Source organism: Triticum aestivum, chromosome 2A (genome assembly GCF_018294505.1).
Source record: "Triticum aestivum cultivar Chinese Spring chromosome 2A, IWGSC CS RefSeq v2.1, whole genome shotgun sequence".
In the NCBI taxonomy this organism is placed as follows: domain Eukaryota; kingdom Viridiplantae; phylum Streptophyta; class Magnoliopsida; order Poales; family Poaceae; genus Triticum; species Triticum aestivum.
Window position 1 is genome coordinate 738,303,754 of NC_057797.1, and position 13,077 is coordinate 738,316,830.

A 13,077-nucleotide genomic window follows, 5' to 3' on the forward strand; every position below is an offset into this window, starting at 1 on the left:
ATCCGATGGTGCGGCACCTTCGAGCCTAGGCGAGAGGAAATAGTTCCTCTTCGGTGTTGGCAGCGAGCTGTTCTTTGTCCCTAGTCCCTGGGTTCAGGTTGTTCACGACTTTCTCTGGCTACCGGCTAATCATTGATGCTTCTCTGTTTTCCTGTCTCTGCTGCCGATGTGCAGCGGGCTTCGACATTACTAGCAGGGCTCTTCTAGTTTTTTTGTTTGTGTTGTAGTGTGTGTTGCGTTGTTAGCTTTCACACAACTCCATTATATCTTTCGATCGCTTTTGCTCGGTGGCCTTGTGTAGGTCGATCCTTTTCTAAACGAACAGATCTCATACGTCCGTGCTCCTGCCCTAGCTCAAAATTTCCCCCGTTGAGAAAACAGCGAGCAAAAACCATCGAAAATCAAGTGCCTGAAAACCCAAGGCCCCACCCACAGTGACACGCCACCCACCCCGGAAAATCCCCCACCGGTCCATCGCATCACATCACCGAGCTCACCACCGCCGGCAGCCCACCCACCAGGTTGACCCACACAAAACCCCAGCTCGAGCACCCGTAACCATGGCCCTCCTCGCCACGACCCCACTCCTCGCGCCGCTCGCCCTCTCCCCGGCCCCGATCTCCGCCTCCCAGAGCTCCCTCCTCTTCCTGCGCGCCCCAGCCCCCGCCCTCCTCTCGCTCCGCTCCGCCTCCCCCGGCGCCCGCCTCCTCGCGGCCGTCGCGTCCAAGGAGCCCGAGCTCGGCGGCGGCGGATCGGGAGGCGGAGACGGTGCGGGATCTGGGGGCGGAGGCGGCGGGGGAAGCAACCCGCAGGGAGGCGGGGACGAGGGGGAGGAGGAGAAGATGGGGGAGGGGCTCTCCATGTCGCAGAAGCTCACCCTCGCCTACGCCGCGCTCGTCGGAGGTAGTGCCACTTCCATTCTTCCTAGTGATACATTGCAGATGCGTTGGGTTTGAGTAGAGTGTAGTATTTATATGCGAATTTCGACTGTTCTTTATCAGTATAGCCATTATTGTCCGTGTGATCCTGCTGATACTGAAGTCTGATTCAAGAGTAGAAGGTCAAATGGCAGAATGGACTGTGTCATCCTGGCATTTTTACCTGATGGCTAGTGGATTGTCCCCTGTTTGTTAAACCATTCTTATTTCTTGGCTGCATTTTAGGCAAGATTACACCTTTTATGTACTTGCTAATCAAGGGAATGTAGTAGTCTTTAGTCTGTAGTTGCTTTTGGGTTGTATATCAGGGGTGTAAGTCTGTTCTGTTATCAGTTGATAATGGAACCCTGTCCAGTTTTGAATCGCATGAAAAAAAAATCAGGGGTGTAAGTGATGATGCTCCCAGTATTGTGTAAGACTCCATTTTCTTAATGAAAATGGGGGCCCAAGATGCCCCTCTTATTATAAATAAATAAATAATAATAATCAAGGTAATGGAATTATTTGACGAAACAGTGATTAAGATTGGCATGCCAAACGTAGAAACCAGTAAGCAGGCTCGTCAACACTCGCTTGATTACTCTGTTCCTCCTTTAATCATAGCAACAACAAAACTTGGATTTGGTCAGCAAATTTGCAAAGATAGAAATTGGGTTCCTTTATATGTGTCATAGGATGCTCTTCTGGCTTTATAGTATGGAGTATGGACTGTCAGGTGCCCTCACTTAAAGGCTTACGAACAAAGCACAGTGTAGGCTATCACGAGCATCCAGATCCACATCAGAAAGAAGTGGTTGGCTTTATTCAACAGAAGGGTATTTCTTATTCATAATAACAGAGCTGTGTCTGATATCTTTGGCATTTAGATTTTTTTTTTCTGGAGACAGTTATATTGGCAGCTTGGGCTGTACTTTGCCACAATTGTTTGAGCGCCTAACTCTCCCTTTATAGTGTTGTTTGTTATAGACCCTGCTCTGGGAATGTGTGTGCATATCGGAGTCAAATTCCTTTGCAAGTGGTTGTTCATTACTCAGTGGGGTTATTGTGGCATTTGAACTTCTGACTACTACATCACCCCCCTCCCCCCTTTTGTTTATCTTTTTTGTCCTTGATAGTTAAGCTAAATTGACAGATGTGATGGTACAACAGTTAAAATTGACTTGGCGATTGCATAAACTAGTAGGCAGGCTCATCAGCACTCTTGGTTACTCAACTTCTCCTTTTAACAGAGCGAAAAATAGAACTGGGCTGTGCTTAGCAAATTGCATGTATATAAATGTATGCCTTTCTGTGTGTCTCGGAATGCTTTTCTTGTCCATAGTGCTAATTGCTTACTTCCTTAGTTAAATGCTTACAAATAAGCACGGTGTAGGATATCTCTCCTAAGAAGTAGGATATCATGAACACCCAGATGCCAGAAAAGATGGAAGTGGTTGGCTTTACACAACACACGGGTATTTTTTTTAATAACAGAGCTGTAGTGTTAATGCCTTCTTAGTATCTGATACCTTTGTTATGTCTGTTGAACTAGCATAGGGCTAAATACCCCTGACATTATTTTAGCTCCATCAACCATCTTATGAAACTATGAGGTTCTGCAACCTTTTACAGCGTTATAACTGAAAGTACACTGATATATGCTGAAAATATTGACTGTTCTTGGGAAGTTGCAACATTTACGACAACTGATCATTGTGCCACTAACTTTTGCAGCTGGTGGCGTAATGGGTTACATGAAGAGCGGAAGCCAGAAGTCATTGGCTGCAGGAGGCATATCAGCCCTGGTGCTGTTCTTCGTTCACACTCAACTACCAGTGAGACCCGTCTTTGCGTCAGCGATCGGGTTAGGTATGTGATATGTAGTATTCCTTCATCGGCCATGTTTTGTGTGGTCCTTTGTCATCCTTGCTTGGAAATTGCATCGACCTAGATTCTTCTCCTGACGGCTGATGCCCTAATGTTTTCTTGGCTTTGCGTCATAGGTATATCGGCTGCACTGCTGTCAGTCATGGGGTCTCGCTTCAAGAAGTCCGGAAAGATATTCCCAGCCGGCGTCGTGTCCCTCCTTTCCTTGGTCATGGTCGGAGGCTACGCCCATGGGATTATGCGTAGCTCGCATGCGTGATGCAGTCAGTGCGGTTACCATATGCACCTCCGGACTTAGACTTGCGAGTTCTTTTTCTTTTTTGTGTGTTTCGAAGCAGTTGTCTGCATATCTTCTGTGTTTTCGGACCTTTGGTGACTGACTGACTGTCGTGTTACATTGTCGTTGAACTCGAACTTGATGTTCTAGTGAACTAAGTGAAGTATGTATGGGCGGATGGTGGAAATCAATAATTTTGAGAAGATCATGTGTGAATGGTGATCTTATAGCAGAAGTTTCTATGACCGTGTTGCACTTATTTTTTCTTTGCTCCACGATTAGTTCATGAAATGTGAAACAAGCTACGTCAGCACATGTTTAATCGGATCCAAGTAGCTTTCACTGACAGTACGTAGTTTTTTTAGTAGAGATCAAAGTGTTGAAATTAATTATGTAATTAAGGGAAATCTCCCCTTGCAACGGCCTGTGTCCTCTGCAACTGACGCATCTCTCTGGAACCGACGCCTTCTCTGGATCGTCGTGTCTCTCCAGGAGATATATAAGCGTCCTGTAACCATCGTCAATAGCAATCGATCATTATGATTCCGAACACAAAGGAGCCTCCAGGCCCCCATTTTCAGTTAAGAAAATAGAGCATGTTTACAAGACGCAACAGCAACCATGCACCCCCAAGACTACGTAGGTTCAGTACTCGCCGTTACACTGACGAAAGTTGCCTCCGTGAACAAAATCGGTTCGCTGCTGCACAAGCGCAACATCAGAAAATTCAGTTTGCTTCTACCACGTTCCAGGAACATCAAAAAATTCAGTTTACATACTGTTTATGCAGGGAGCCGGAAGAGGGGAGACCCGAAACCAAGACAGGAAGGCGCGACCAGATGAGAGGCCGCCTCTCAGATTGCACTGAAAACCGACCAACATCCTCAACAAACCACACAAAAACACAACATTTCCAAACCAACCGGGAACATTCGAAACAGAGACGACACAGATGATATCATTTATCGACTACGATAACAATGTATCAGTCAGACAGGCACGACAGCCACGATTTACATCGACACATTCATCATAGCAGTACGGTTCCGCAGACTAAACCGAGTTCAGATACAGAGTAAACTACACAATGACAACAGAACAATGACAATAGAGGTTCTCGTCGGATCATTATTATCGTCACGAACGATGATGATTCTACGGTGTAACATCACATCAGCTAACACACGCCCCTTTCCTTCCAAACATCAGGGGCAGGGCCGTCTTTCTTCTTTCAGGGTTACTGGGCCTTGCCCTCCGCGACCGCTTCCATCCCAGAAGATGCTCCCATGCCTTCGGATGGCTTCCCGGCGCCGTAAGGAGCTTTGCTCACCACCCTGCATCATAGGATCATTCCATAGTCAGTTCGAGCCAGCACAAGGAAGGACAAGTGAAACTGATTACAGCTTACAGATGCAGGAGGATAAAAAAAGGTTGGCCATTGCAATCGACAACGGCGTTACTTTTTCATATGAAACATGACAAGAGCAAGCAGGGATGGAGATGCTATCTTTAGCCGTTTCGACTACCCACACAAAAGCTAGCTTAAAGGCGATCGGTCGTCCTGAGAATTAATGGCTGTGACCAAAACTAACTAAAAGTATAGTTCAGTATTTCTCCTGAAGAGTGGTGAAAGTCTTGATGGGGAAGCTTGTTAGGGCCCTAATGTTCTTTAGTTTCACAGCTGTTTCTGTGGTTTGTCATTTGTAAGCTGATGACCCCAGACTGGCTTCGGTGCACTGCGCTAATACCAAGGGGCTTTAAGGAGAACTATTATTTTTTTTTCCATAACTCGTGTCAATATTCAATAATCATATAATCTCAACCAGCTGATATGTTATATCACTTGTTATGGAATGATGCTCTAATGTGACCTGACTATAAACAAATCATACTACATGTTTATTACTGTAGTTATTACCAACCGAAACTACACAAAATGTTTGGTCTCTTGCAAGTACATTTTAACAGAATCATGCAGATTTTTTATCACGAGTCATGGAGCACTTTTTTCGCATACATCAAACTTCTTCTCCTAGAACATTCAGGTTGAAAATAGAACGGTTATCATAATTTGGATTGATCATGAACGGGGCACAGAAGTACAAGACTTGGTTTTGAAGACTTGGCCTCATACAAATGCGTTTCTAAATGCTGTGGTACACCATACACAGCATGTGGAAACACAAAACAACAAATGTAAGGGGGTCATAATACTCATAATACGCTCCAGAAGAACGTAGACTGCTACTTGTACTCTTCATTCATGCTAACCTGTCACGGCGCTTCTCCAGGAAGCGCTGAAGGGAGTGTCTCCTGGCGATGGGAAGATCTGCAAAGCAGGTAACATTATTTTTTACAATTTTAGATCATACAAAGACTGATTAGAACGAACACCCCACTTTTTGGTTTCAGAATAAAGATCTAGCGGCTTTACCAGCCTGAAGCTTGCAAATCGAGCCCGGATCCGCAACAGCCTGAGGTTGTCCATTTGCTACAGAAGTGCTCTGGAGTGAGAGCGACCGCGTAAGCATGGCTTGGATCGCATTGGTCGCAGACATCGCTGGAGGCTTAACAGCAGCGGTGCCATTGCTTTTTGAGGCCGCAGCAGCTGCTGCTGCAATGAGCATGATTGCTTGAGCCTATTGATGCCAATGTCACAGGTTAGCATAGAGTTTCGACAATTAAACCAAGAAAATGATAGATGCAAGAAGCATAAATACTACCTTCTCTGGTGGCACTGAGTCATACACACATACTGACCCACCATAAAAAATGGTGAGCTGTCCCGGATTTGCTGGAGGGCTCGACATTGGCAACATTCCAGACCTAATAATTAAACAGCATAAGTAGTTAGAATATGCAATGAAAGAATAATATGAAATCACATAAATACACAAATGTATTGGAAAGTTGGCAGACACAGCACACATGGCACTCGAGCAACCGCATATACAAAAGTAAAAGGGCATTTAAGGGCAAAGTGCTATATGAAATCAGAGGTCAGGTTGGCTCACTGATGCATAATGTTAGGTTGCATATAGTATTTACTAAACCCCTGAGGGCACATTGCTATCTTTTTAGTTGGAGGAATTAAAGGCAAAGATCAAATGTTGAAACGGCATTAGTATGCACTTCATCTGCAACCAGCCATCTATTTCCAGACCAGAAGTGATTGTTCTACACTCTGTTTAATGGGTCCTTATGCACTGAAGGCTCAACAGGTAAATCCAAAACAAAATTCTAGATAGTATAATATATGGGTTACACTAACTACACACAAAATTTCAGGTTCAAAATCATTCTATGTTCATAGCAACAAAATGAGAAAATTCTTACAATTTTTACAACAACAACAACAACAACAAAGTTTTCAGTCCCAAACAAGTTGGGGTAGGCAGCAGTTGAAACCCATAAGATATGGAAACCAAGTCATGGTTATGGCACGTGGATAGCTAACTAACTTCCACGCACACTTGTCCATGACATAGAATTGTGCACTCACCATAGAGTGAAACTCTTCAAATTTTATACATAGATAGAAGTTTTGAAGTACGTTTAGAATTGTTTTCAAAAATAATGTGGTAACCGTTAGCTAGAGTGCATGTTAGTTGCATCATAAGCCTTTGTGCAAGCAATACACCTCCCCTACTTGGTAACAGAAAACAAAATAGATCTTAGGAAGAGTTCCACGTGGCGACTAAATGACTTGTCGCTTAGTCACGACTTGTATGATACCCCGGTCATGGGCCTACATCAGAATAGTCAGTTATTTACATTGTAAAACTTTTAAGTTAAAATTAATAACATCAACTACTTTGCAGGTTCCAACAATTCTGAGTCTAACAACTTCTATAATGCATGATGTGATATCAGACAACAGCAGACTATGACTCTAATTGTGGTCCACTCTGAATTATTCAAGGCGTGGTGGACGGGTATGTGCCGCCTAGCGTCCAGTAACTTGTCTGACTAGTTCAAAGTCAGTCCAGGGTGGATGGACTGGACCCACGTAACTTCTGTTCCATCCTAATTAAGCACTGGACCTAGCAAATTATATGTGGTGGACTTAATTGTTGTCTGCAACCGTTGTCTAAAATTAACAGATCCTAAACATCCTGCACCCATTAGACCTATATATAAATTCAGAAAAAAGCAGGAAAATTGATTCCAAGTGGCACATTTTTAGTGTCACATTTTATTTTAACTCCAATACAGGATCCATCGTTTCACAGCAGCCTAGCACATCGCCAATTAACTGAATGTAAACCAACGAGAAATAGACAGTAGTAGCCAAACCTTACAGGAAAACATTCTACGATAGTAGGGACAGAACAAATTAACGTGGCATGAATATGGTGAACAGCCGAACAATGCAAAGCACTGCAGCTGACAAATATGCCGAAAAGCCCCGAAGGTCAGAAGGAACACTATCAGGGTTAGCAAAGCGTTCCGTTTGCACGCTTGCAACACATGATGGTAGGCACAAGGGGCCTTAACATGTCAGCCGATGTCCCAAAGGCCAGTAGTTCAACGTTGTGAATACCTGGTCAGAGACCATGTCGTTGGTCCCCCGGCTTCACAATTGGCCATGAAGCAAACTGGTGGAAAAGCTTGTTAGTTTTTCCGTTTGTTCTTTTTGGCAGTTGATGAATCCTTGGTAGGGCTTTGCATGTTTATGGAAGTTATCTGGGCACCGAACTCAGCTTTGATCAGATCTACTCTTTCACCCATGTTTCTCAAAAAGGATAGCTCGGTGTACATCACAAAGAAGAATGTATAAGCGGCCTAAAGAGTTCTTCATGTGGACCTAACTCAGCGGCTGAATTAAAAACTTATCGTAACGGTTTCAAGAAATTGTAGAACAAGAAACTGAACCGGTGAGGGGGGAAAGGCAGCCTGGATCTGTGCCCATCTTGGGCAAAGTTCTTCCGCAGCCGTAGCTTACTCAGTTAGCTTGATAAGAAAAGATTTGCCGAAATGTTTATCATCAACAGCAAAACAAGTTGTAATTTTTCTTGCCATTAAAATTAAATCAACCATGACCATGAAGGATGAGGGCCCGTAACGCCAGATTTCCAGCAACCCAAACGCCCTCGCAGCATCCGGATAAGAACACGGCCCCCCCAAATTCCCCCTAACTGAAGATTTCTTAGCAGCAGGCAAAGGTTCAGGAAACTGAAGCTGGGAGGATTTGGACCGCAGGGAGAGAGACAGGAACAACACTTGAACAGCAACGAGAAAGAACACAACACAACACGCATTCCAGAATCCGCACCGACACCTAGCCGAGAACCGACGGAACCGACGGCAAGGGCCTCTCTCACGATAACGCTGGACCTCGAGGTGCCAATTGCGAAAGCGCGTGATGAAGAACAGGGGAAAGCGGGGGAGGAACACGAGTCAAGAGCAAGAACAACACCCGCGCACGCACACAAGCAATCCGGCAGAATCACACCGACGGACGCGGAATCCTCGACGGAATCCGCCGTGGTTTCTTCATAGAGCGGGGAGAAGGGGGACGGAGGAGGCTGGCTACCTGCCGTTGGCGAGCGGGTGTCTGCCGGTGAGCCCTTGGCCTTGCTGCTCCTGCTCCTGCTCTTTCCTCTCGGCTTCCTTGCGCTGGGCCTCCCCCTGCTGCTCCGCCTTAATAGTGGCTGCGCTCCTCTCCAGCAGATCCATCTCCGCCTCGGGTCTCAACCAACTGCTCCTCCCTCCCTCCCTCCCTCTCGCTGAAAGGGACCTGGGAATGAGAATTGGAGGAAGCGGGAGGGGGTCGGGGATAAAGATGGACCGGCGGAGGAGTGGGTGTGTGTACAGCAAACGCGCATGTGAATGTCGTGACTGGGCTGGCCATAATAATATAGGGGCCCCCGATATCTTTACGCATTCAATTTTTATATAGTACTCTCTCTGTAAACAAATATAAGAGTGTTTGGAACACTATTTTAGTGATCTAAACGCTCTTATATTTTTTTACAGAGGGAGTACTGTCTTTATAATACTCTGTCACTTGGCAGCGCCTCACTGGAGGAGATGCTGATAAAGGTCAAGTGATACAGTGGTAATGAATGTTTTTGTAGTAGTACAAAAGATAACCTGCCATGGATTGGCAGGGAGAGTAAATGAATAAATATGTGCCATCTCAAAAAAAGATAATGAATATGTGTCCTATTTTTGGCAGCAGTAATTTGACGTTTGTTCGAGGGGGTTTCGGGTTCGGTTTTATGGTTGTCCGGTTTGTTGTGACCCCCGACGAAACGGTAACTTCGAGTATTTTCCGGGTATCTAAGAGACTAAGGCCCTGTTTCCGCCGTTTGGATCCTCCCTGCTCCACAACTGTAGCTCCTCGAGCGGAGGGAGCGGCGGCACAATTGCAGGGAGTGGCTCGAACCGAGCTTCTCGCGTGGAGCGGAGTTTCGTGACCGGAGAGGTTTCGAACGGGCACCAAGTCAGCACGCCATGAGCTTCGGGCGCGTGAGTTCCGAGCGCAAAACGACAAACGCTACTTCTTCTTCTTGCATATGGTTCTTATACATGCCTCGTTTGCCCGCGCGTTTGCTTGGCCCGGCATCGGGCCAATTTCTCTCGCTCGGACCTCTTTGGCGCCTTGTTGCAACGTCTCTTGTTTTTTTTACCATTACATTGTCGTTTGTTATTAGCCATATAACAGAATCACCCACACCGTACACCTCGTAGCGAGTTGATGAGTCTACCGCTTCCCCCTTGTTTGGAAGAAGCTGCGAGAGGTCAACACACTGTCAGATATGTGTTGTTGAAGCCTGGCCGCCAACTCCTCCATCACGCTTCCCTCACATATACCGACACGCCAAGCTAGAGATCAAAGGTACCCGGGGGAGACGACAAGACCATTAAAAATGTGAAGACTAAAAGCTTTGAGATGACCTGACCCATGCGATTTATCAAACACAACCGCAACATTGACCTTATAATTCCAATTGAGCAACATTTTGAAATAATTTCAATCCATGGCACGGGTTCATTTATATGCGTCCAAGTAAAATCCTTTCATCTACATGCATCAGATTAAAACCCAATACGTTGTCAAGTTAACATTAGCAAAAAATAATCCAAACCAGATTTATGTACAACGCAATATGCAAATGTCGACCATGACATAAGTAGATACACCCACACTTGCCACTTGTGAAATATTCCAAGCTTTAATCTTAAAAATAAATAAATATTCCAAGCTTAGCAATTTTCCGGTTGGCAGCTGTAAAAAGCTGTGATTACATTTTTAATGTATAAAAGTTACTAGTAGCTGTTTGTTACTTCCTCCATTTCAAATTATGAGATGTTCTATCTTTTTAAATCAGATATACATAGACGCATTTTAGTGTGTTGCTTCATTCATTTGAAAAAAAAAAACTTATAATTTGAAACGGTGGTAGTAGGCTTTACATCCGATCCGAGTTTTCCCCGCACTTAGAGCATCTCCAACAGGTGCCAAAAAGAGCTCCGCGCACTAAAAATTCAATTATTTTTTTGGGCACCCAACAGCTCCAGCAGATGCTATAGCGCTAAAAAGTTTTGGGCGCGCGTTGAAAAATGCTATCGCGCGCAGCATATTTTGAAATCCGGATTGGATGCGCTTCACAATTTGCACTGTCTGCTTTTTGAACGCGCGTCTTTGGGCATCTGCTAAAACAATATTGGTCCCGACGCACTAAAAATACTACAGTGTCACGTTATAACTTTTATTGGGCACGAGATTTTTGTGCGGCAGTTGGAGATGCTCTTATTACAACCACTATGTGGCTTGACTTGAGGTGGCTCCTTCCTTGAACCAAAGTCCGTCTTATTTTTGACCGAGTCGGTGAGTGACATGACTCCCGACAAGGCACCACCGCATCAACGTCGCCGTGTCCTCCTCCGAAAACGTGCAAAAGAAAATGCCACGTATCGACGACGTGCGTGCTTGACCTGGCGTGCACTCCGGCGAGGCGTGCCGGGTTCCCGTGACCAGAAACGGACGGCGAAAGGCGGCCGTTCCATTGCCCAAGTCGAGCGAGCAGAGCCGGTTCCGGCCAGACCATGGGATGGCCACACGCCCGTAGCCTCTCCGGTTTCTTCTCTCCGAGCGGCACCGGCTCCGGCGTGCCCTCTCGATCCAGAAAACTCAGGCGACGCAGGCCGCCATGGCCGGTGGATGTCTGCCCATGCTCAACAAAGGACAAACCTCCCGGAAACACCGCACCACGTGCTCCGGTGGAGCAAACTTTAGGCGAGATGAATGAGAGACATCAGGCGTGGCGCCGTCGGTCGGCACCGGAACATGCCGGACCGTGCCGGGAGCCGAAGATGGCCGCGCAAGGCACGGAGGACGCCGAAAGGCCGCGCATGGCGTATCCTCGATCCGGATCCGTCCAGGGAATTTCGATCGGGAAATCTCCCGTCGGGCAACCACCGCCCCCGCCTCGGCGGTTTCCGGTGGTCTTCGCCTGTCCGCGCCTGCTAATTAAGAAATGCACTGTGCTGGTGGCTGGACGGACGAACGAACGCGGCAACCACCATGATCGATCGGCCTGGCTGGCCAGACAGAGGGACAGATCGAGCTTTGTTCCCAAGAAATCTTGATGAAATGGTGCTACAGGACAGGCTAGAGTGGTGCTGGACAGGCCTGTGTCATCACGTATTGCCATAGCTAGGTGCTGACTCCGAGTGACTCGTACACAGGACGGGCAGGTCGACGGCCACAAGTTCTCCGCGCATTGATCGCGCGCAGTGGGGGACACACAGTAGATTAGGAGAAAATTGCACATCTCGTTCTCAAAAGTCTCTGCCGCACTACAATTTAGGAGTAATACTACACGTACAAACGAGTTACAAGCTTTGTATGTTTAGCATTATTGACGATTTAGTCCTGCAACTCAAGAAACACTCCAATAAAGTATGATTCTTGTAGTACATGAGAATACATAGCACTCTATGGTCTTTTTGTGTAACACTCTACGGTCCTCCGCTCTGCTGTCATTGTGTGGCGCTGCTCTGCTGCGTATAGTCCCCTCGCATTTTCTGGAAACAACCCGCACTTTCCCGGTCCACGCGCCTTGCCACCCGATCCACGCGGCCCCACTTGTGATCCTCCCGCGCCGAGTAGTCAAATCGACAACATTACTCAGTAGGCCAGACGCCTCTAGTCCACCACTTCGAGCCATCCGCCGCCAACGCCATCACTCCACTCGCTCCGTCTCTTCCTCGTATCTCTCTCCCTTCACGCCCTCGCCCAAATTCCTAACCCTTCTCACCCTCGCAGATCGATCGGCAGCCGTCACCTTTCGATCTCCAATGGAGGTCACTCCTCCGCTGGCGCAACTCCACTTTCATGTGCCCGTCGGCGATGCGGAGCTGCTCTCCCGGATGTGCGAGATATGCTCCAGGTTCGCTGACCTGGTGATGCTCCACGAGGATGCGGTCGACATTGCCGATTGTCTCATTGATGATGAGAAGGCCAGCATGCGCCCGAATCGCTCTCTTCTGGTGGAGTACCTGTACTGGGCGATGATGGAGGGGAGAGCGACGATCCGGTCCAGATTTGCCAGTGGAGGGCATACAAATCAAGCCACGTGGATGGCGCGACTCATGGCGTCGGGCAGGGCGCAGGTCAATCAGCTGGCCAGGGCGCGAGCGAGGGCGGCCACTCTTCGAGGATTGCACGATACACCGACATGCCGTAGTGGTATAACCAATTTCAATTTTTGTATTAGGAATTAGTAAGTATGCATGAGTACATTATATTCTGTTAGCACACACATTTAGAAAAAAATGAGTTCAAATTATATAGTTATGTTACACACATTTCAAAAAATGAGTTCAAATTATATTGTTATGTCACACGCATTTTAAAAAATAGTTTCAATTATATTCTGTTTTCACACACATTTAGAAAAAAAAACTAGTTCAAATTATATTGTTATGTTACACACATTTAAAAAATAGTTTCAATTATATTATGTTATCACACACATTTAGAAA

General features: G+C 46.4%; 2 protein-coding genes across 2 annotated transcripts; one reads left to right on the forward strand and one right to left on the reverse strand.

The window, feature by feature from the left end:
* Window positions 1-445: 445 nt before the first annotated feature.
* LOC123190729 (protein FATTY ACID EXPORT 7) lies at window positions 446-3,284 on the forward strand. The gene is made up of 3 exons (XM_044603440.1): window positions 446-903; window positions 2,652-2,786; window positions 2,921-3,284. Exons 1-3 carry the CDS (start codon window positions 561-563, stop codon window positions 3,061-3,063), a joined length of 621 nt encoding a protein of 206 aa, XP_044459375.1. The 5' UTR covers window positions 446-560; the 3' UTR covers window positions 3,064-3,284.
* Window positions 3,285-4,012: 728 nt separating this feature from the next.
* Window positions 4,013-8,635, reverse strand: LOC100125739 (protein TIFY 3; the record flags this gene model as incomplete). Its single annotated transcript, XM_044603441.1, is given in 5 exon segments — window positions 4,013-4,415; window positions 5,353-5,410; window positions 5,516-5,720; window positions 5,805-5,907; window positions 8,618-8,635. Coding segments are annotated over 5 exon segments (481 nt in total), but the record flags the coding sequence as incomplete, so codon positions are not given.
* Between the last annotated feature and the right edge of the window lie 4,442 nt (window positions 8,636-13,077).